At 37.3% G+C, this 23,598-nt stretch overlaps 1 protein-coding gene across 5 annotated transcripts in view; it reads left to right on the top strand.

Annotated features, from left to right (window-relative positions):
* The window catches only part of LOC130927216 (ephrin type-A receptor 3-like), a 164,360-nt gene that overhangs the window by 119,705 nt on the left and 21,057 nt on the right, over nucleotides 1–23,598 (top strand). For 4 of the 5 annotated variants that reach the window (XM_057852876.1, XM_057852878.1, XM_057852875.1 and 1 more), the window contains 3 exons: nucleotides 1,805–1,990; nucleotides 11,380–11,441; nucleotides 21,152–21,361. In XM_057852876.1, the coding sequence (XP_057708859.1) occupies nucleotides 1,805–1,990; nucleotides 11,380–11,441; nucleotides 21,152–21,361 (458 nt within the window). The remainder of the gene's footprint in view (nucleotides 1–1,804; nucleotides 1,991–11,379; nucleotides 11,442–21,151; nucleotides 21,362–23,598) is intronic. The other variant, XM_057852877.1, reaches the window with a different exon arrangement.

Raw genomic sequence — 23,598 nt, 5'->3', positions numbered from 1 at the left:
TCCATTACTAAAAAGATAACATTATATATATTAGGGGCCATAACCATTTTTATTACTGTTTTTAGTCATTTAAATTTGTATTCTTGATAAAATTTTAATGTAATGACTTGTTTATGCAATTCCCCAAAATAACCAAAAATATGTTACCGAAGATATTTCTTTTTTTTATTCATTTATATATTTTTTAACCCTTTCAGAGGACAGCTATTCAAAAATTGTTTTAAAACTTTTAACAGCTGCAGTGGCATGAAAAAGCCAAAGTATATAACACATGCAGATAGTTACATTTCAGTTTGAGGTTTAGCATTATACACCATACCTAAATGGGATGTGCCACTCTTATAAATGTAAAAGACAAAAGGGACATGAAGCTAGCAAATTTTATCGTATTGGAAATGGTGCACTTATTATGTTTTATAATGTGTTGAACACACTGTTAAAACCCATCGTAATTCTGTGTTTTGCATAATAATTGATAGATTATAAATATATGTATCATAAAAAAGTCAAATTCTTAAATGAACTCTCATATAGAGTATCCCTTTCAATTTTCATCTTAAGTCAGGTTAACCAGACTTTCATCTTCTTGCAAATTAGTGATTGTGTGTTAAAAGACAGAACACAGTTTTTTCAGTTTGTTTTTTGACATGGGACTTTCACTTCAAAGTCATATACCCGGCTCCACTTAAAACAGGAAGTGAATGAGTGTCCCTAATCAAGCCTTATTAAAACGAGATCTCCACTCTCTGGGGGTGACCACAAAAAGAGCTCCTTTACCCTGTCTGGTCTTTTCACTGCTGGACAGAGCAGAGCAGGAAAGAACAGGCATGATGTTGGTATTTAGACAGGTTGTAATTATTTTGGCCTAAATTCTTCCAGACCCCATTGCCTCACGTCCAGATTTTGACCCATGCTCTGTGTTCCAGAGTTGCTCTTGGAAATTATAGTGTGAGCCAGGGAAGCGCGAGATCTACAAATGTCTCAGCTCTGACATCACTATGCGCTCCATATGCATATACATTGTCGAGCACACATTCTTGATCCACTTGTCTAAAGCTGGGCCAAATCCCTGTAGCCAGCTGCAGCATTGATGGTTGCATTTCAGGCATGCAGTCTGCCTGCACCACTTACTGTATATTGTGCAAAACACACACACTGGCATAGGATGAAGTAAACACGCACGCATCCCCTCACCAGCAAGGAATTCTAATCAGGGCATATTGAGTCACCTTGCATCCAGTTGTACTAACACACAATGAAGGCTGTGTCAATAACTGGAATTTTGTCAATTAGTCTTTTTATTTGCCTTAATCAAGATGTAGATTAGATCACTACGCAACTGTCTGTTTTTACCTCACCCTAAGCATTATTGGATTTATCTAAGGCACAGGTGTCAAAACGAATTAAAGGAACGTACAGTTTAATATTTTTTTGTTTTTGTTCAATAAAAACACTTATCACACTATTGGGAAAAAAGTGAATATTCTCCGATTCCTGGAGTTCTTGATTTTTCATTGTGGACTACAGAAATTGTATTTATATTCCGTTTTGGTGTAAAAACATGGAGATGAATCACATGATTTACTTTCATGTGCAAGCCACACAACTTATGTGGCAGGCCGGAGCTGGCCTCTGGGCCGTGAGTTTGACACCTTTGATCTAAAGACTATTAGACCACATGTATCTAATAAGCACACATCCACTTTCATATGTTTAATCACAACTGTCAGCATACAATATTGTGAACAAGCAAAGTGTAATTTGTTAAACCTGTGAAATGTTTTTAAACTGTCATGACCTTTAGGTGAGTTTGGTGAGGTGTGCAGCGGTCGCCTGAAGCTGCCTAGTAAAAAGGAGATCTGTGTGGCTATCAAGACTCTAAAAGGTGGATACACAGACAAACAGAGGAGGGACTTCCTTGCTGAAGCATCAATCATGGGACAGTTTGACCACCCCAACATCATCAGGCTGGAAGGTGTCGTTACACGCAGTAAGTAAAAATTATTCGATGACGTGTAGATTTATTTTACAAAGTTTACTTGTTGAAATGTTCACATTTAAATCTAATAATGAAGTGCAATGCAGCAGGAAATATCAGCTATATTATTTGTATCCACATTCCATGACAGATCCCTTCTCGTGGGAGTCTTTTTACTGATTTTGATCTGAAAACGTCTTTGACAAATGGCCCTAAAGTGGCTGACACTTTAGTGAAAATCGCAGCAGTTTTATCGAGTTGCCGTGGTGTAAATCTCTGCAGATCAATGCACTGTGATCAAAGCTGTGTCCTTAGCAGGCATAAATCCATATCTCTTGCTTGCTCCCCTCTGGGTCTCCTTATAGGACTATCATCGGTGCACAGAAGGAGTCTTTAAAAAGGAATGGCTGCAAAAAAACAAAATAATGAGTCTGAACTTTGTCGCTGAGAAACATGCCTGGCCTTCTATCTTTCCCCGAGGCACCAGCCTTGTTAAGAAGCACTGCAATAGTGACTAAAACACCAAGAGCCTATCCTCACTTAATTGTCCTCAATTTTTGCTTTCCCTTGTTTAATCTCCCTCATTCTAATTCTCTTATTCTCTTGTGTGATCTCAGTGTCTAAATGGCTCCGTGCCCCTTTTTAATTCATTTCAGATGGATGGTTTGACTTTGCAGAAAATACTTTTTTTTTCTCATGAAGTCAATGCTAGGCCTCAACCTAAAAAGGAACATGCAAATGTTCATTAGTTTAAAGACACATGATCAAGGTTAGGGATGGATTTTCACTAGCAATGACAGTGACATCGAATAACTTTGAACTGGAATGGCTGGCATTGAGTGATAAGGTCTCACTGCCATAACAGGCGATAGACGTCCAATCCAATATCACTGGGGGGCTTGCAGTTATCGCGCTTCTAACCCTTCCAATCATGATGGATTGGATGTCTACCACCGTCAGCGGCAGTTAAAGGGTTAATCAGGGTAGTCCTTTACGTTGTCAGTTGCCTTAGTAAACTTAAAGCTGATTTATGCTTCTGTGTTCCGGTGATGGCGGAGCGACGGTGTAGACCCTATGCTGTCATTGCGCATTTGAAGTTGCGCAAAGGAACGCATTGCTCTGTAATTCACCACCATGCCACTAGAGGGGTGTATATTTTTCTTTGTACGGTTTTGTCAAATGTCTTTAGTTTTCCTCCGGTCATTGACAGTAATGGAAACGGAGATGGAATGTTTGTATTTGCAGCTGCAGCTAATCAATATTGAACAACAAATATTAATAGAAATGCTAAAGCATAATCGACACAGAAGAAGTTTGCGAATGTTTGAAAACGGTGATGTTGTTGTGCTGAACCGGAAACAACGTTCCGAGCGGACCAATAACAATCCTTCGACGTTCACGTCACGCGCGTCTAGTCAGGATTTTTGGAAGGTGCACGTCAGGCTATGGCGTGGGGCCGTAAATTGGATCTGCGTTAACAGCGTAGGTCTGTCTTCACCACTATGAAGAGGCATAAATCAGCCTTTAGAAGTTACAATGGTGGATAAGCTTTGGTATATACCGTAATTTCCCGAATATAAGGCGCACCCGTGTATAATGCGCACCCCAAATTTACTTGTAAAATCTAGGGAAAATTATTGTACCCGTTTATAACGCGCACCCTAATTTTAGAAGAAAACAGAGCTTGTATACAGATACAGAGATGTCATTTTACTGACTGGTGAAACACAGCACAAGCATAGCACATTGGTAGTTCAAAACATTACCGTAAACTGACAATATTTACGGTAATAATATGATTTGACAACTTCTCCAACTTACCAGAATCTAGGAGAAAACAAAACAGATGTGACTTTTCTTTTAAAGGCTGCTGTATAACTTGCTCGTTTCCTCATGAAGAATAAATGTTTCTTCCATGGATTGATACGGTAAAATGAAAGTGAGAACGTAAATCGGAAATCCGTGAGAGCTCATAGCTGTCAACACGACAGTAAAAGGAACTATTGTTATTTGAGTTTGAGTTTCCCGAGGGACCGATATAGTTGACGGACACAGGAAGTGTGTGTACTTACATTTGTAATGGTCCGAATTGCGGAGCTGCAATAAACGTCGACTCAAATGAGTTCAAGAAAGTAAATTATGTGCTTTATGAAGAGTGAAAAAAGCAGAATTTAACACAGACGAAATCATTTGGCCGATTAGAGTGAAGTATTACAGAAACAAAACGGTGACGTCACGTACCGTAATGGTCGGCAACGGGTCGCCGCATACGTTTCTTCAACACAACGTGGCCGTGTCAATGAAAAAAATCGGTTTATATATATATGTAATACATATATATTTCTGTCTCCATCCATGTACCCGTTTATAATGCGCACCATGAGTTTACAAGTTGATTTTGGGGGAAAAAAGTGCGCGTTATATTCGGGAAATTACGGTATCGCTTTATGATGAAGCTTTATGATGAATCAGTTTTAGGCCGTTTAAAATCTAGCAGAGAGCGTTGTACGATGTTAACCGCTTATGTTAGCTTTCAGTAGAGAATGAGGAGAAAGCGGCATGGAAAATGAATGATTGAGTGAATGAATGTTGTATGACATAAGCTGCCAAGCTTAGCCAGTCAGACATACAGTCATTTGAAAAAAATTATGACACCCCATTAAATAAATCTTAAATCTTTATTAGGAAATTTTCACATATCAATGTTTGATCTTGTTTTTCTTTATCTCTAGAAAAGTGACTTAATTGCTGGTAAACAACAAAAATTAACATTGTTTTACTCATTAAACCAAGTCCTAGGGCTGTCAAAATTATCGCGTTAACGGGCGTTAATTAATTTTTTAAATTAATCACGTTAAAATATTTGACGCAATTAACGCAGATGCCCCGCTCAGAGAGTTTTAAATGACAGTACACACTGAAACGCTCACTTGTTGTGTTTTATGGAGTTTTGCCGCCCTCTGCTGGCGCTTGGGTGCGACTGATTTTATAGGCATCCATGAGCATTGAGTAAGTACTGTAATTATTGACATCAGCAATGGCGGGTTACTAGTTTATTTTTTGATTGAAAAATTTATTAAAATGAAAACATTAAGAGGGGTTTTAATATAAAGTTTCTCTAACTTGTACAACATTTTTCTATTAAGAACTACAAGTCTTTCTATCCATGGATCGCTTTAACAGAATGTTAATAATGTTAATGCCATCTTGTTGATTTATTGTTATAATAAACAAATAGTCCTTATGTACCGTATGTTGAATGTATATATCCATCTTTTGTCTTATCTTTCCATTCCAACAATAATTTACAGAAAAATATGGCATATTTTATAGATGGTTTGAATTGCGATTAATTACGATTAATTAATTTTTAAGCTGTAATTAACTCGATTAAAAATTTTAATCGTTTGACAGCCCTAATATATATATATATATATATATATATATATATATATATATATATATATATATATATATATATATATATATATATATATATATATATATATATATATATATATAATGCATATTCTAACTGAGGAAAAAGTTGGGACACCCTACCACCTAATATCTTGTGCTACCCCCTTTGGTTGAAATAACTTCAGTGAGACGCTTTTTGTAGCCATTTACCAGTCTCTGACATCGGTCTGAAGAAAGTTTGCCCCACTCCTCAATGGAGGATACTTTCAACAGTAACTGACTGTTGAAGTGAGAGAAAACAGCATGGTGAGATCAAAGGAGCTGTCTGAGGCCTTCAGAAAACATATTTTAGATGCTATGAGTCTGGTAAGGGATTTCAAAAGATCTCAAAAGAATATAAAATCCGCCATTCCACTGTCTGGAAAATTGTCTACAAGTGGAGGAAATTCAAAACAACTTCCAACATGCCCAGGTCTGGCCGTCCAAGCAAGTTCACCCCGAGAGCAGACCGTAAGATGCTAAGTCTCCAAAAACCCTAAGATACCATCACGAGACCTACAGCAGGCTCTTGCTACTGTTGATGTGAAAGTGCATGCCTCTACATTCAGAAAGAGACGATACATATTTAACATTCATGGGAGGTGTGCAAGGAGGAAACCTTTGCTCTCCAACAAGGACATGAAGGCCAGACTGAAGTTTGCCAGAGTGAATGTAGACAAAGACAAGGACTTCTGGAATAATGTTCTTTGGACAGATGAATCTAAAATTGAATTATTTGGACACCAGAACAGAATTTCAGGAAAAGAACCTCCTACCAACTGTGAAGCATTGAGCTGAAAGAGTCGTGGTATGGGGATGCTTTGCTACGGCAGGACCTGGCCAGCTCACCATCATAGAATCCACCGTTAATTCTATGGTGTATCAGAGGATGCTTAATAAACATGTGAGATCAGCTGTGAAAAAATTAAAGCTCAAGCGAAACTGGACCCTGCAACATGACAATGACCCAAAACATACCAGTAAATCCACCAAGGACTGGCTGAAAAGAAATGGAGAGTCCTGGAATGGTTGAGTCAAAGCCCAGATCTTAATCAATTGAGATGCTTTGGGGTGACTTGAAATGGGCTGTATATGCAAGAAACCCCTCAAACATCTCACTGTTGAACGCATTTTGCGTTGAGGAGTGGGGCAAACTTTCTTCAGACCGATGTCAAAGATTGCTAGATGGCTACAAAAAGTGTCTCACTGAAGTTATTTCAGCCAAAGGAGTTAACACTACCTATTAGGTGGTAGGGTGTCCTAACTTTTTCCTCAGATAGAACATGCATTTTTGTTGATATATTTGGTTTAATGAGTAAAACAATGTTGTTGTTTTTTTGTTTTGTTTTTTTACCTGCAATTAAATCACTTTTTTTTTCAAGTGATAAGAAAAACAAGATCAGGCATTGATATTTGAATATTTCTTCATAAAGAACTTATTATTTAATTGAGTGTCCTAATTTTTTCACATCACTGTAAATGTGCATCCCCACACAAGCACAAATGTAAGTATCTCATTTGGTTCATTTGGCCTCTCCCACTCCAAATGGATTGCCACTAGTCGCAGTGAAACATGAACATTCACAGTCACTTCTCCCTGTTGTCTAGACAGTATAAAATGTAAATGTATATATCAATATAGAAATCGTTTCTTCTACCTCTGTGTATTTATGGGCTGTGTGTGCCCAAGCATGTGTGTGTGGCATGTCTGCGTGGGAGACCGTGAACATTTGGAGGGATAACCCAACCATATGTGCATGGGTTGAAGCAGCCCGGAAGCAAGGCACAATTTGGGGGTTATTTGCTCAGCACATAACACACAAACGCACATACACACACCGTTGTGGGTGATTTATTAAACTGCTCCTGTTAATTCTTAATCCTGAGACTTTCACACTCCATTTACCTTGCTGTTTTGGGGGGATCAACTGGCTGCATATTTTCAGAGACACTCATGCACATGTTTGATGATCATGCACGCACACCCCTGTACACGCACACACACACAACGAAGGGGCTGTAGGACCTTTATTTTTTCTGCCAATGCGAACAGAGAGAATGATGGAAAGGAAGAGCCTTGAAGACACAAAGGAGGGACCTGGATGTGTGTGTGTGTGTGTGTGTGTTCCACTTTTGTTACTATAAAACTGTTCTCTAATAAATGTAACCATCCGTCACCATGTTGTAGGAGTTAAAACACAGATATATAAACCATGATTATAAAAGTAAGCTTATAACAAGAATTTAAACAATGCATGTCAGTGCCAAGTAAATATCTACGTACAATTTGTATGCTACAGACTTTTTTTTTTTTTTTTTTTTTTAAATATATACAGTGATCCCTTGCTAATTTGCCCTTCAAAATCTTTTTAAACAACAAAACCCTACCTGTAGGTGAGCACATGAGATAGCATAATTAAAGACACCACGATTTTAACGAGATATTATCGCGCACTTACCTCTTTTCGATCCAAAAACTCCATGTAGCATGTATCACCGAATGTCAAGACACAGCTGTGAATGGCCACAGCTGGGTTTTTGGGGGATTTTATGGGTGACACATGGTCATATAACAAGGGTTGCAATGCAGAAATTGCAGACATTAAGGAGTGGTCAAGATTTTCTTTTTCATGTATTTACCCTTTCAAAAGTTTTTTTTTTTTTTTTTTTTTTTTTTTTTTTTTTTCAGTTTTTGTTTGTTTGGATCGATTATTTATCATCTAAAATATTGGGCAAAATGCGACAGTAACAAGAAAATACAATTACGCGATAGTTATGAGGTAGATATCCATGACCTTTTTGCAAACCCGATTTTTTTCATTGTGACATAATTTGTTTAAAAGTTTAAAATATGCAAGTGAATATTATTTTAAAGTCTTTTTTTTTTTTTTTTTTTTTAAACTAAATATTAGACATCAATTAATGATTCTGAGCTAAAAATGACTGACATTTCAAATAATAAATATAATTACTGAGCTTCTATTTTATGGCTGGGTTGGAAAAAAAACGTTTGCGCGACACCTGTAAACGGGGCTTTCCAGGGTAAAACGGGCAAATTAAAAATAGTGCGGGGGCTTAATAAGCCATGAATCTGCTATTGCAGCATATAGACATTAGGGGCATGACAAAATATCAAAATGGTGATGTATCGTGATATTTTGTATCCCGAAAGGTTATCGATATGCTCCTGCCAAGAATTGAGATATCGTTTCTGGGATCTGGGCTATTTGCAGGCCATGACATCGACTGGTTGAGTCTTTCTCCAAGGAATGCTTTAACAGTTTTAGCTCTGTTGTATGCACTGTCATCTTGGAAAATGGAAAACAAACAAACAAGAAAGCTGTCTGAAATTTCAATGTAAACTTGTGCATTTATTGAAGATTTAACCACAGCCATCTCCCCAGTGCCTTTGCCTGACATGCAGCCCCATATAATCAAGGATTGAGGGAATTTTGATGTCTTCTTCAGGCAATCATCTTTGTAAATCTCACTGGAAAGGCACCAAACAAAAGTTCCAGCATCATCACCTTGTTTCAGTGAGACGTTAAATGGCCCAAAATTACCTAATTGCCTGGCATTGACTGTCACTGACAGCCATAGACGACTTCAAACGGATTGGACTTCTACTAGTGATAAACTAATTCCAATTCACACTAGAAGCTTGTTTTTCTGTTCATTAGTTGTTTGTAGAACAACTAATTAACTAGAATGATTTCCTGACCAATGTATCGATAATTGTTGTATCGCCATATAGTCAGATCATCGTTATCGTCAGCTTTGTATCGCAAATCGTATCGTATCATGAGGTACCAAGAGGTTCCCACTCCTAGTAGACATATTGTTCTATCAAAGTCAGCGATATTACCACTGAGCTATCCAGCCACTATAAATGGTGGATAAAAATCAGAGGACAGCAGTAGTGATAGATGTAGCAATCCCGAGTGACAGCAACATCAAGAAAAAAGTACAAGAAAATCTAGAAAAATATCAAGGGTTGAAGGAAGAGTTGGTGAAAATATGGGGAGTGAAGGCAATAGTGTTGCCAGTAGTGATCGGGACACTAGGGGCAGTAACCCCCAAGCTGGGTGCATGGCTCCAACAGATACTAGGAACAACGTCCTACGCCTCCGTTCAGAAGAGCACAAGCTTAGGGACAGCTAAGATCCTGCGCAGAACCTTCAAGCTCCCAGGCCTCTGGTAGAGGACCCGAGCTTGAAAGGAGGGACCATACCGCCCGAGTGGGTGAGCCGATGATTTTATATACTGTATATATGTGGCACGCCAGACCCACTTAGATGACCGTGTGCTTTGGTCAGATGAGATTGAGCTTTTTGGCAACAAACACTCTAAGTGGGTCTGGCGTGCCACGAAAGATGCGCATGCTGTAAAGCACCTCATACCCACTGTGAAGTAAGGGGGTGGGTCAGTGATGCTGTGGGGCTGTTTCGCTTCCAAAGGCCCTGGGAATCTTGTTAGGGTGCATGGCATCATGAATGCTTTGAAATACCAGGACATTTTAAATCAAAATATGTTGCCCTCTGCCCGAAAGCTGAAGAAGGGTCGTCACTGGGTCTTTCAGCAAGACAATGACCCTAAACATATGGCCAAATCTACACAGAAATGGTTCACCAGACACAAAATTAAGTTTGTGAAACATTATAGAAGATTAAGTGCTGTTTTGTTGGCAAAAGGGGGTTGTACAACGTATTAACACCAGGGGTGCTAATAATTGAGACACACATTATTTGATGTCAAATAATTATTTCTTTATGTGGATTTTTTTCCCCACTGAATAAATGCACTTGTATTGAAGGTTGGATTTTTCTTTTTTTCCATTAAGGTCCCATATTTTTTAAATAATAAAAGAAAATATTAGAAGCTAAAAAAACACATCTTAACCAGGGGTGCCAATAATTATTGAGGGCACTGTACATATCATATGTGTTTTTTCCCCCCTTTTTTCCCCCAAAATATAATTTTAAATTTTTTTTAAAAACATAAACAAAAAAAAACCTTATTTTTATGTGTATATTTTTATTATATAAAATAATATTATATTTATTTTTATATATACATGCATGCATTGATGGATGGATGGATGGATGGATGGATGGATGGATGGATGGATGGATGGATGGATGGATGGATGGATGGATGGATGGATGGATGGATGGATGGATGGATGGATGGATGGATGGATGGATGGATGGATGGATGGATGGATAGATGGATAGATACGTAGAGAAGTACATACAATATATATTTGAAAACACCACATTATAACATTGGAACCAGCTAACTTGTGTGGCTTATACAATTCAGAATGAAATACTAGCTGGCATATTCCTCAAAGAGTAATTGATATGTATTCAGTTGCAGCCTGCTTTGATTTGATTAAAGTGATCAATCATGACTGGAATGGGAATGTTATTTCTTTCATCGGTGATGATAGATTTGTTACATTTAACACGCAGTTCCATCACTGGTGCCACATCCAATCCAGATGTGAGAACAGTTCACACATGATTTGGCTGGGGAGGAGGGGCATATTCATCAGGATAAAATGGAGATGGAGCATATGGCTGATGGCAAGTCAAGAGTGAAGCACTGACAACAAAGCCATCTGGGACACAACAAGTCTTGACATCAAGCCTGTTGGTTTAACGATGACTGGTTTAAAGATGCATAAAGTGGGTTTTTTCCTTGCTTATAATAAACCTCATGCTGACTGCAGTTTGAAACAAAGATGTTGACCTTCTGGAGCTACCAAAAGTTTGGAGAACTGAAAACTTTAAATGGTTTGAATTTGGTTAGCACAAGAGTATCAAGCTCATTTATGTCACGGGAACTTATGCCAGGACCGCAAGTTTGACACCTGTAGCTTAGCTGTGTTGTAAACAAATATAAATTATATTGTAAAATATTGCAAATCTCTTTTGTAGGTAAGCCTGTCATGATTGTCACAGAATATATGGAGAATGGCTCACTGGACAGCTTTTTAAGGGTGAGTATCCATGGAATTTCTTAAATATGACCTCATGTCTTTAAATTATTCTTAATGTCATAAATCTCAAGAAAAAAGGAAATACCACAATTTAAGCATTAAATTATTGAAACGTTTGTGGTGTTATGGAGCTACAGTGTTGTGGGTGTTTTGATTGAATGCGTTTGTTACTAATATGCTTTGCAGTAACTCCCTTCAGCCATAAATATTTTTAAGTGTTTATATACAGGCATGAACTCATGTTAAATATCAAGATTAGGAAGTTAAAAAAGAAATACTCCCATGATAAGTAAGTGAATAATCTCAGCAAGTTCTGTGTTAAGCAAATACTTTATGTTCATAGCTTCTGAAATATCCAAATGTGTCTACAGTTGATGATAAAAATGTGTTTTCCTGCTCAGTTTGAGAACTGGAGGAGACCTTAAACAAGGTCATGTGACCATACCTCCTATGAGTCAGGCCTTTTTTTAGTCGATGTCAAATGGTCAGTGCGCGATGATAACAATTGCAGTCATGGTGTCATAATAAAGCATAATGACAACAACCGCACCACAATCACAACCTCTCCAGACAGCGGTGACTTTGCTTACGGCACGGCTCATTAGTCAGCTACCTTTTCTAATTCAGGGAGCATGCACAAGTAGTGATTCTGTCTTTATTATCCCTTTTCCAGAAATAGCCACCTTGTCATTGTGCTAAAAACAAGACAAAAATATTTAGTTGCACAATGACATTTAACCCTTTAAAGGGCACTCATTTAACTCACTGGCCATCATTGACGGTGCTAGACATCCAATAAGGGGGCTGATCGCTGCTAACCCTCCCAGTCAAAATGGATTGGACGTTTATGTGCTCAGTGGCTGGAAAAGAGTTAAAAAACATTAGTGTATTAGGCCAAAATGTCAAAGGGATCCGCGGATAAAAAGACTTGTAGTCTTTAAAGATAACGTTATTATAAGTTAAAATAATATGGTATTGAAACCCCTCTTGATGTTTTCATTTTCATGCAATTTGTAAAATTAGTTTTACTAGTAGGTTGCCATTGTTATTGACATTGCAGGGCAGTGACGTCACATTGTTACGCTGCCGGACTTCCAGAGTATGAGTCAAGCAACTTAAACATGTCAACTGTTCAACCCTTTCAATTACAACGCAAGAGGAACATTAATGAGCATGACAGCACTGTCAATATTTGATAAAATGAGCAGCAAAAGAAAAAAGAACAGGAAAGACGGGATGAGACGAGAGTAGGGAAAAATAAACGGTGTTCTGCCAAAATATGCTACACCGCGAAACCTGCTACAAGGGGTGAATTTGACAACCAAAATACTACGGTGCGTTTTCACCTTGTTTTGTTTCGATGCATATAGACAGAACATACTAAAGATGCCTGAAGAAAAATACTTAAACGTAGTAATATCAAATAAGGGTGGTTTAAATATGCTACATGACTAATGTGGACAACAGATCAACAACCTGCTTTACAGCTACCACAAAAAACATAATGCTTAAAAGTATGAGAGGGAATGACATGCAAAAAGTATTTTGAGGCAATAGTATTCGTCGAGTAACAGTAACCATCTATGTCATCACCCCAAGCGTCCATAAAACATGGCGCCCTCCGTAGGCGCCATGTTTTACATGTACTAAATATTATACATCTTTAAATCAGTGGCAATATTTTCTGTGTTTCTAAAAACATATTTTAGTAAAAGAGATTGTGGTTTATTAGAGCCTACAAGTCTTAAAGTCAGAGGTTAAAGGCAGATATTGTAGGTATTTTTGTATTTTTTGAATGCTATATTTGAATAGTTTAGATATTTAACTTCATAAATGGTAAAAAAAACTTTGAGAGTCATAAGAGCTAATAGTTTCCTATTTTTCATTTTTATATTTTCATTTTTTAATTAAAAAAAGATTATGTCAATGGCAGGCAATTAGTTAATTACTATTAAGAAAAAAAAAAAAGAAAAGTACAGTGTTATTGGAGTGAATAACTAGAGTATTTCTGTTTGCATTCATTTTAATTTCATCATAAATATGTCAGATGGCACTTGCTTGCAATCGTCAATGTCCATTTACTTCCAATGGGTTTGTACTGTTAAGGTTCAGATTCAGTTCTCTTTAGATTATGTACCCATTAGATACACACATTCATCATGTAGGGAGGGGCTTTCATTTTTTTTTAAAATTTTGACCATGTCTGTGCTGCTTAAAAAAAAGGTGACCCGCCTCACTAAAATTAGTCAAAGCATGAGAGCCAAGTCATAACATTGACATCAAAGCATGCAGACTCATGTTTTAGCCCTTTTCCACGTCTGCACAGCATCATAGTTCATCCTGGAGGAGTAGCTGTTTGTTGGCATGTTGCCCGAGGCCTGCACTTCATCTCTGTAGATGTGTCATATGCGCACACACAAACACACACACCAACTCATAGCTTATGCATTATAGCATATGTCTGATTCGAGAAGGCTTTTGAAGTGACAATTCCAGGTGGTCTGGCCAAAAACTTCTGCTGTCAAAATGAGATGGTCAATTCATGCTTATAAACAAACTAACACAACAAAAATGATTCATTTTATACTCATCTTAAAAATGATGTGATGTGAAGACATCGCATTTCCACTGACATAATGTCACTTTAGTCACTAACATGCTGAAAAGTGACTCACCAACTGCTTCTTACTCGGTACCCGTATTCCCCTCCTATCAGTAACAAATGAAAGAGAACTATGAAAGTGCTCATAAACAATTTTACAGACTTTTCTCTGGCATTACAGACCAATGAAAGTTTATTTATACTGTCTATTTATTTTTATACCTCTTTGCAATTGTTGTGTAGAGAGACACATGCTCACTTTCATTTCCACTGAATCTCATGAGAGGATACAAAGACAATTTGGACAAATCTGTCTTTCTGGGAACACACAAAAAAAGTCCAATAAAATGTGGTTGGGTGAGTTAAGTGTAAAAGAACTGAAGAGGCCTCAGCTCATCGCACACTGCCAGGGTGAACTAGAACAGAGCCAACAGGACAACATTAGTGACAGCTGAAATTACAAATCAGAATTCCCACCAGACACACACTATGTTGTATGAAGTCTTCAATTTTACTTTTGGTGCAACAAGAAGTCCCGATACTTTAGTGTGTCTATAAAATGTATTGTTTCTAAATTAAATGTTTGTATTTTATACACAAAGAGCAGGAGCCACCAGCATAAAGAACTTTTTAGATGGCACTGAGTGAACTGTAACTGGCTTCCTCCTTAGTTCTCTGCTGAGCACAGCGGGACTTAATGGATGTCAATTTTGACCTTAGATTTGGAACAATATGTCAAAAGTCCTTCTTAAAATGACCCGTGTAGCAGGGGTCAGGAATCTTTTTGGCTGAGATTATCTTGATATATCTAAGATTATTTCTAGTCTATGCAGACATTTTCTTCAGATAATCATACTTCATTCAAAGTCGAGTTAAAAAGTTTTCATTTTTTGTTACGTTTAGCTGTGCTTGTGGACAAAAGCAGTCGTGTTTTACCTGAAGGAAGGCTCCATTTTTATTTATTTTTGTTAACTACTCACTGAGAAGTTTTTTTTTTCTATTATATTACTTATTTAGACAGACAATGTTGAGTGGTCTTAAGACAAATGTTTATTTATATAAATTCCTGGATGGTTAAGAGATTATTAACAATTGTGTATTTATTGTGTACGTTAATATAATTTGTGTTCAAATATTGCAATTTCAATTTGCTACTAAAATCCAGACATTTATTCTGGAAGTCTTCAAAATGTTTATTTAGTAGTTTTTGATAACAAAGGTTAAAATCGAACTGCCCTGATCCCCGTTTACCCAAACTGTTTGGTCTTAATACAGTTTTTCTCAATTGCTTTGGTACGTTTCTCAGATCAGAAATGAAATTCTAAAAACTACTTGTTCAAACCTCACATGTCGCACAAGTAGCAAAACAACATGGATAACCTTCAAAAGCCATTTTTTTGGGCAAAATACTTTGTCTATTGCTCAAAATTAAATTTCTGTGTCAATGAACATGTCAGTGCTGTCAGAATGACAAGTCCTTGTTTTATTGTGTAGAGACAAGACAGTCAAATTGCTTGGTGATGCTCTCAATTGAACAGTTACTCTGGTGGAAGGTTCTGATGCTGAAGATGGTGTACGTACAATTTAATAAAAATAGCAAATTACGCCTTTGTGTGTAGGAGATTGATTGCAAGAGACTAGACAATATTCAGTTCACACTTTTACTGTTTATTGACTATTTATCCTCAGGGGTGAAAGTGGCTAGAATTTCTTGCAGGAACTCCCCGACTTGAAGGTCGCCACGGAGCCAGAAATGTTATTTATTTATTTATTTCATTTTTTTTTTTTTATTTTTTTTTTTTTTTTGGGGGGGGGGGGGGGTCAAACCTCTTAAACTACTGAAATTCAAAGAAAGCTGTTTTAGCACAGTTATTTGTATAACGCATACAAAAACTGATTTGCATTCAAAATTGTATTTTTTCAATGATTTGCAAAATAAAAGTTAACAAAAACAGCAATAAAATCCACCTCTATCTCCTAATTTTTATTTTCCCTCATTTCCTCACATACTAAATGCCAAATCTCAGTTTTAACTTCTTAAGAACATAGGATATATATTAAAATTGAAGTTAATGTAAACATTTACTTTTTTTTTTTAAATAATAAAGATATAAGTAACATACAGTGCATTCAGAAAAATAAGTACAAATGACTTATATAATGCAGAGTGAAATGGAATATATTTTGAAGACCGCGCAAACATTGACTTTTTTTAAATCGTAAGGAAATGAATAAGTAGCCTAACAGAAATGAACAAATATAAGTCCAAAGTGCACATTGACAGCTCCCCATCAGAGTTAATAAAACTAAATATGATAAATAAGCCTCCTCAACTCTTTCGTCCTATTAAACATTTGATCCATTTTATGTTGCATTGCCCTTTTTTTGTCGCATCAATTCAACAAGCATTTTTTTTCGTTGCTGTTCCAGAAAACATGCACATTTGAACCAATCATAGCTAACCATCTCTGCTGATCACATGTCAGTATGTCAGCCAATTGAACGGATAAATGAGTCCAGGCGTTTTGCTTTGCTGCGTGCATTCGCACATAGACGTGCCTCATCATCGTCAGACTCAGATAACTGCAGCAGCTGGGGAAACCTCCATGCCGTCCGTGTAATAAAATCAGCAATAAATATTTGTGGAAACGGGTTACGCTACACAAGCACTTTATTATGCTTGTTTTTAACACTTGTGTATGTAAATCTGATGTTGGTAGCTTGGCATTTAAAAAAAATAAAAATTTACATGGCATTTTGACAGTTGTTGTCATATTTTCGGAATCAAAGCACCGTATACCGGAACTGCGTTCTGGCCCTGAGTCTTATACCGGAACTGCGTTCCTGACCGTTCTGGCTCACTTTCACCCCTGTTTATACTGTTTATTGACACTGCCAGGTTGAACTAGAACAGAGCAAATCAGAACAAATCTTACATTAAAATTCCCTCCAGTCACACAATTTATTGTATGAAGTCTTCAATTTTACTTTTGGTGCAACAAGGAGTACCGATACTTTAGTGTGCCTTGAAAATTGTATTGTTTCTGAATTAAATGTTTGTATTTTATGCACAAAGAGCAGGAGTCACCAGGATAAAGAACTTTTTGGATTGCACAAAGTGAACTGTAACTGGCTACCTCTTTAGTTCTCTGTTGAGCACAGTAGGAGTTTTACCTTAGATTTGGAACAATTTGTCACAAGTGCTTCCTAAGATGACCCTTCACAGGGTAACCAAGGGTATAGGTTTGCACAGGGACGGTAGGGACATAACACTATCAACCTTTCAGGATGCTCAAATTGTCCCCACCAACTTATAAGCAACTTTATTTGCATTATATAATCAGTTATATAGGTCAATTTGATTGTAAGGATAGAATTCAACCTACCTTGATTAAGTGAATTATTTTCATTTACCCTTTTTCACTTGCTGAATTAGCATTTTTGTGCATGTCCATTTTATCCCCTCAAACGCACGTTTGATTGGCTGATGACTTGCAATTATTAAAATTTATTGATTTATTTTCTACATTATTTATTTAAAGATATTTCTAATACAGTCATATTATTGCACTGTTTTTACAATTTCTTGACGGACCATGTCACTGCGATTTAGAAAGCAAAAGACAGCACTGAGTTTTACAAAGAAAAACAAAAAACAAAAGCAAAATTAGAAATATGAACATCAGCCATTCAGCACAACTAAACTTTGAGTGCTACATGTCGGGATTTTCCCCCCATTCTTTCTACACGTCTTGACATTCCTCCCTGTTGGGCCACAAATTTTCATTCACGTCACAATGGATGCCCTATTTTACTATACAGCGTGGAAAGAATCTTCTTGAATGCCTTATCCAGCCTGTGTAGGCATCTGCTGCGATGTGACTGCATGCTGGCATCCAGAAGAGTCATCTGAGTGTGAGGCTGGCGATCATACACTTGCCATCTCCATGTGAAGAAAAATTATTCTATGGGATTGAGGAAATTGGAGTATAGTGGGAGGAACTCCATTACTATTCTGTTGTGGGTTGCAAACCATTCCCTGATTATGTTGGAGTGGTGGAAACCCACATTGGCCCAAATTATCACAAATTTTGTCAGGTTAAATTAAGTTACGTAAAATAAGTAACGATAATATTTAGAAATAAGCACACACATGTTGACATATTCTGACATGTTCATGCATGCAATGAAGTAATGACTAAATGTCGTGGGTGGTGAGACTATTCAATACAGACCCATGAAATGAGAAACTGCTTTTTTGATGTGCACTAGTGATACGATGTTGCGAGGATTGAACAAGTAGTTTTGAAAATTTCAATTCTGATCTGAGAAATGTACCTAAGCAATTAAGAAAAACTGTAATGTCGGGCCCCAGCAAAAAGTGTACATGGAGGCTGTGCTGTTATATCGTCCCGACCAATGTTTAGACCAAACCCACACCCTTGAGGGTAACTGACTATTTTTGGTAATTGGGCGGGGGAGAGGGGAATTAACATTACTTCTTGCACATGTGACGACATGTAACATTTTGTGTTCTTTAAGCCACAATAGTAACATTTGGAATCACAGTGTGGCGTACATGACACAAAATGAGATGTCTACATACAGTACAGGCCAAAAGTTTGGACATACCTCATTCAATGCAACACAAATGGAGGCCTCAACCCCATTGGTAAAGCAATACATTCCACTAATCAACCCTGAAAAGGCATACCTGTAAAGTCAAAAAACATTTTAGGTGACTGTCTCTTTAAGCTCATCAATAAAATGGCAAAAGTGTGCAAAAAATAATCAGAGCAAAGCGTACTACTTTGAAGATGCTTGAATATGTATGAGTATGCATGTTTTTAGTGCTTTCACCTTTATTGCAAAGTCCATACAGTGGGGCAAATACATATTTAGTCAACCACCAATTGTGCAAGTTCTCCTACTTGAAAAGATTAGAGAGGCTTGTAACTGTCAACATTGGTAAACCTCAACCATGAGAGACAGAATGTGAGGAAAAAAACAGAAAATCACATTGTTTGATTTTTAAAGAATGTATTTCCCAAAGTAGAGTGGAAAATAAGTATTTGGTCACCTACAAACAAGCAAGATTTCTGGCTGTCAAAGCCGTCCAACTTCTTCTAACGAGGCTCCACTCGTTACCTATATTAATGGCACCTGTTTTAACTCATTATCTGTATAAAAGACACCTGTCCACAATCTCAGTCAGTCACACGCCAAACTCCACAATGGCCAAGACCAAAGAGCTGTCGAAGGACACCAGAAACAAAATTGTAGACCTGCACTAGTGAATGACCTACAGACAGCTGGGACCACAGTAACAAAGGCTACTATCAGTAACACAATGCACCGCCAAGGACTCAAATCCTGCACTGCCAGACGTGTCCCCCTGCTGAAGCCAGTACACGTCCAAGCCCATCTGCGGTTTGCTAGAGAGCATTTGGATGATCCAGAAGAGGACTGGGAGAATGTGTTATGGTCAGATGAAACCAAAATAGAACTTTTTGGTAGAAACACAGGTTCTCATGTTTGGAGGAGAAAGAATGCTGAATTGCATCCGAAGAACACCATACCCACTGTGAAGCGTGGGGGTGGAAACATCATGCTTTGGGGCTGTTTTTCTGCAAAGGGACCAGGACAACTGATCTGTTTAAAGGAAAGAATGAATGGGGCCATGTATCAAGAGATTTTGAGTGCAAATCTTCTTCTAACAGCAACGGCATTGAAGATGAGACATGGCTGGGTCTTTCAGAATAACAATGATCCTAAACACACAGCCAGGGCAACAAAGGAGTGGCTTCTTAAGAAGCATTTCAAGGTACTGGAGTGGCCTAGCCAGTCTCCAGATCTCAGCCCCATAGAACATCTGTGGAGGGAGTTGAAAGGCAGTGTTGCCCAACAACAGCCCAAAATATCACTGCTCTAGAGGAGATCTGCAATGAGGAATGGGCCAAAATACCAGCAGCAGTGTGTGAAAAGCTTGTGAAGACTTACAGAAAACGTTTGGCCTCCGTTATTGCCAACATAGGGTACATAACAAAGTATTGAGATTAACTTTTGATATTGACCAAATACTTATTTTCCACCACGATTTGCAAATAAATTCTTTAAAAATCAAACAATGGGATTTTTTTTTTTTCTCCCACATTCTGTCTCTCATGGTTGAGGTTTATCCATGTTGACAATTACAGGCCTCTAATATTTTCAAGTGGGAGAACTTGCACAATTAGTGGTTGACTAAATATTTATTTGCCCCACTGTATATTGTCTGCAATTGGCTGGCAGTTCAGGGTGTACCCAGGGGTGAAAGGGGTAGAGTTTATTTTTTTTTAAATTTTTTTATTTTTTAACCTTTCTTGTTCAGCTGATTTGACACGCCACACACCACAATTAGTGCTTGACTAAATACTTATTTGCCCCACTGTAATTCCACATGTGTTCTTTCATATTATTATCTTCAGTGAGAATTTACAATGTAAATAGCCATGAGATTTGAACGGTGTGTCTAAACTTTTGTCCTGTATTGTATGTAGATGGTAGGTCTCAATTATTAATAAATAAAATCATAAATTAATCAAATGTTAATTAAAACAAAATTAGAACCTTAAAAATGAATGAACTCAGAAATACACTATAGTTATCACCTCAAATCACGATAAAGTTTTACTTTATAATTTAAACGGAGAGCCTGCTATTGAAAACCACAGACGTCCATTACATTTAAACTGTGGCAATCAAAACAGCCAATGTTTAAATGTGCATGGTCTTTTACATGTTAGGGATGGACACATTAATACTTTAATAATAATAGTATAATAAATTAATACAATAATATTTTAGCTTTCATTGACAGCGTTAGGAATCCAGTCTACTTTGACTGGCAGCAGCCAGCCTCTCCCAGTCAAAATGGTTAGGACATACAGCTGCGTCAATGGTATCCTATTACTTAAATTAGAGATGATAATGGGTTATTAATGACAATGACGTGGTCATTTTTTTTTTTTTTTTTGCTTTGGTTTCATGCAAATGACTTGAGAGGTCAGCGTTGTGCTACCTGTAAGAACAATTTTAGAGTAAGACATTAATTTCTCTTCTTTTTCAGAAGCACGATGCCCAGTTCACTGGAATTCAGTTGGTTGGCATGCTGCGTGGCATCGCCTCAGGCATGAAGTATCTGTCAGACATGGGCTACGTTCACAGAGACCTTGCTGCACGAAACATCTTAGTCAACAGCAACCTGGTGTGTAAAGTGTCAGACTTCGGCTTGTCAAGGGTCCTGGAAGATGACCCCGAGGCGGCTTACACCACAAGGGTGAGCTGAAATACACGTGCCATAAAACTTTCTGACAGGAACTAGTGAATGAAGAATTTGTTACTCTTCTGAGTACTTCATGTAGAATATGAATTGAAGGTACCCATCATTTTTACCACCTGCTATTTAATAAGATCATAATTTGAGATGAATAATGTATGCTGTAAAAAGTGAAGGATTTATTAATATTTATAATGGAACAAGAATCAATTCTCTGCCAACATTTGACTGGCATTCCACTTAAAGTACCAGCCGGCCTGGCATGCTGCAGACTTACAGCTGTGTTATTTTGCATCACAGCATAATATAGTCTAGACTGTGCAAACAGTCCCTTTTAAATATGCTACAATTTGCAGACCAAATGATTGCTTGTCAAATAAACAGCTAGGGTGGCATTTGGCTTCCTTTTAGAAATACAGTATGAAATGTGGAATGATAAAAGAAAATAAACACTCATGTTACAGGAACTGACAATGCTTCTCGCCGGAATGTATTTTTCTGATTTGTTAGGCAAATTATGCAGAACTGTAGTCCATACAATTTTCAATGTTCAATTTTAGTTTATTTATTCATCTTTATTCATCCAGATACTGTAATTAACTCATTGGCTGCTAGTGACAGTGATCCATTTGAAATGGGAGCGTGGCAGCCCTCCCGCTTCTAATGGATTCGACATCCACTACTCGTAACAAAACCCGTTTTTCATTTTTATGTTTCGTTTTTTTTTTTTTTTTCAGTTTTCCTCAGTTTTTCAGAATCTTTGGCAGTTTGTGCGGTATTTTTTTTTTTTTTTTTTTTTTTTTTTTTTTTTCGTGATTTTGTCACGTTTTCTTTTTTCAGTTTTCAGTTTTTCCATTTCCCCTGGGTTATTATGCATTTTTTTTCATTATTTACATTTTCACTTTTTTTTTTTTTTTTTTTTTTTTTTTTTTTTTTTTTACAGTCGGATCCAAATCTGGATTGAAAACCTGTGGTGAAAAAAAAAAAAAAAAAAAAAACACACAAAAACAACAAACGAAAAATCAAACACCTGCAAAATGCAAATTCAGAGGAAATTAGTTTGCCACTTGTGGACTTCCAATCATTTGAAATGGACACCAATGGCAATGGCAGTTATGTTGTCTTCTGTTTTGAGGAGGTTGTTGTCAACAAAGTGCATCATTGGCTGTCGCCTTGTAAAACTGTACTGCCCCCTAGGGCCTGGCATAAATACTAAATCATCTGCACGCAGAAATACGACATCGTTCGAACAGAGAGGGAACCAAAACAACCATGTAAATGCGAACATGTAATGGGGTCGTGCTCTGTTGTTTTTGTCGGAGCACCCAAAACATGATCATTCACTGTCAACCATCCATTAGTTGAAATGAATTTGACATTGATCACTGTCAAAAGCAGTGAACAGTGTTGTTTTTGGCAGCCCTTATAATTTTCGTTTTAGTCTTTAGTATTTTGGACAATAATACCTATTAGTCTTAGTCATATTTTAGTCATCTCAAAATGTAATGGTCTTCGTCTCAACACTCAAAACTCAACACTATTTTCGCCTAGTTTTAGTCGACGTTTAGTCAAAATGTTTTTGTCTGTAAAAAATGTTATTCCAAAAATAAATAAACAATGGTTTCTAACTATTTTGAATGAACATTGACATATTGTAGCATCTATAAGGACAATGAATTCAATTAGTTATACCCATGTGGACGCCAGAAGCTGTATGGAAATAAAAGTCCCAGAGTTTAAAAGGATGCTTGCCATTAGCATTAGCCGAATGCTAACTCAAACACAAATGCTATGCTAATGCTAAAAGTTACATTTAATGTGTTATGGTCACTTAGCACAGACCTTTAAAGGCTAAAGAAACATTGCATATTCTCTCTGGCCAAAATAAACAAATCTTACCGTGTGTGCAAGCCTGGCGACCGGAAAGCAGCAACACGTAACATGAGTGACACAACCAGACACTGCTATGATGCAGGCTAACAACATATAAAATGTCACACATTGTAAACATCTGACGGAAACTTTTGTGTTCGTCTCGTTGTCGTCTCATCAGACGAAAACTGGCATTAGTTTCGTTATGTTTTAGTCTCGCAAAACACGTTTTAAGTTCGTTATCATCTCATCGTCGTTCTAGCCTTCACTGACGAAAACAACACTAGCAGCGAATGAGTTAAGAACAGATTTATATTTGCAATGCCGACTTAGCTGCAGAAAGAAGTGTCGAACAAAGCAAATAA

The sequence above is a fragment of the Corythoichthys intestinalis genome, chromosome 12, assembly GCF_030265065.1.
Source record: "Corythoichthys intestinalis isolate RoL2023-P3 chromosome 12, ASM3026506v1, whole genome shotgun sequence".
In the NCBI taxonomy this organism is placed as follows: Eukaryota; Metazoa; Chordata; class Actinopteri; order Syngnathiformes; family Syngnathidae; genus Corythoichthys; species Corythoichthys intestinalis.
This window is presented reverse-complemented; position numbering and strand designations above follow the sequence as displayed.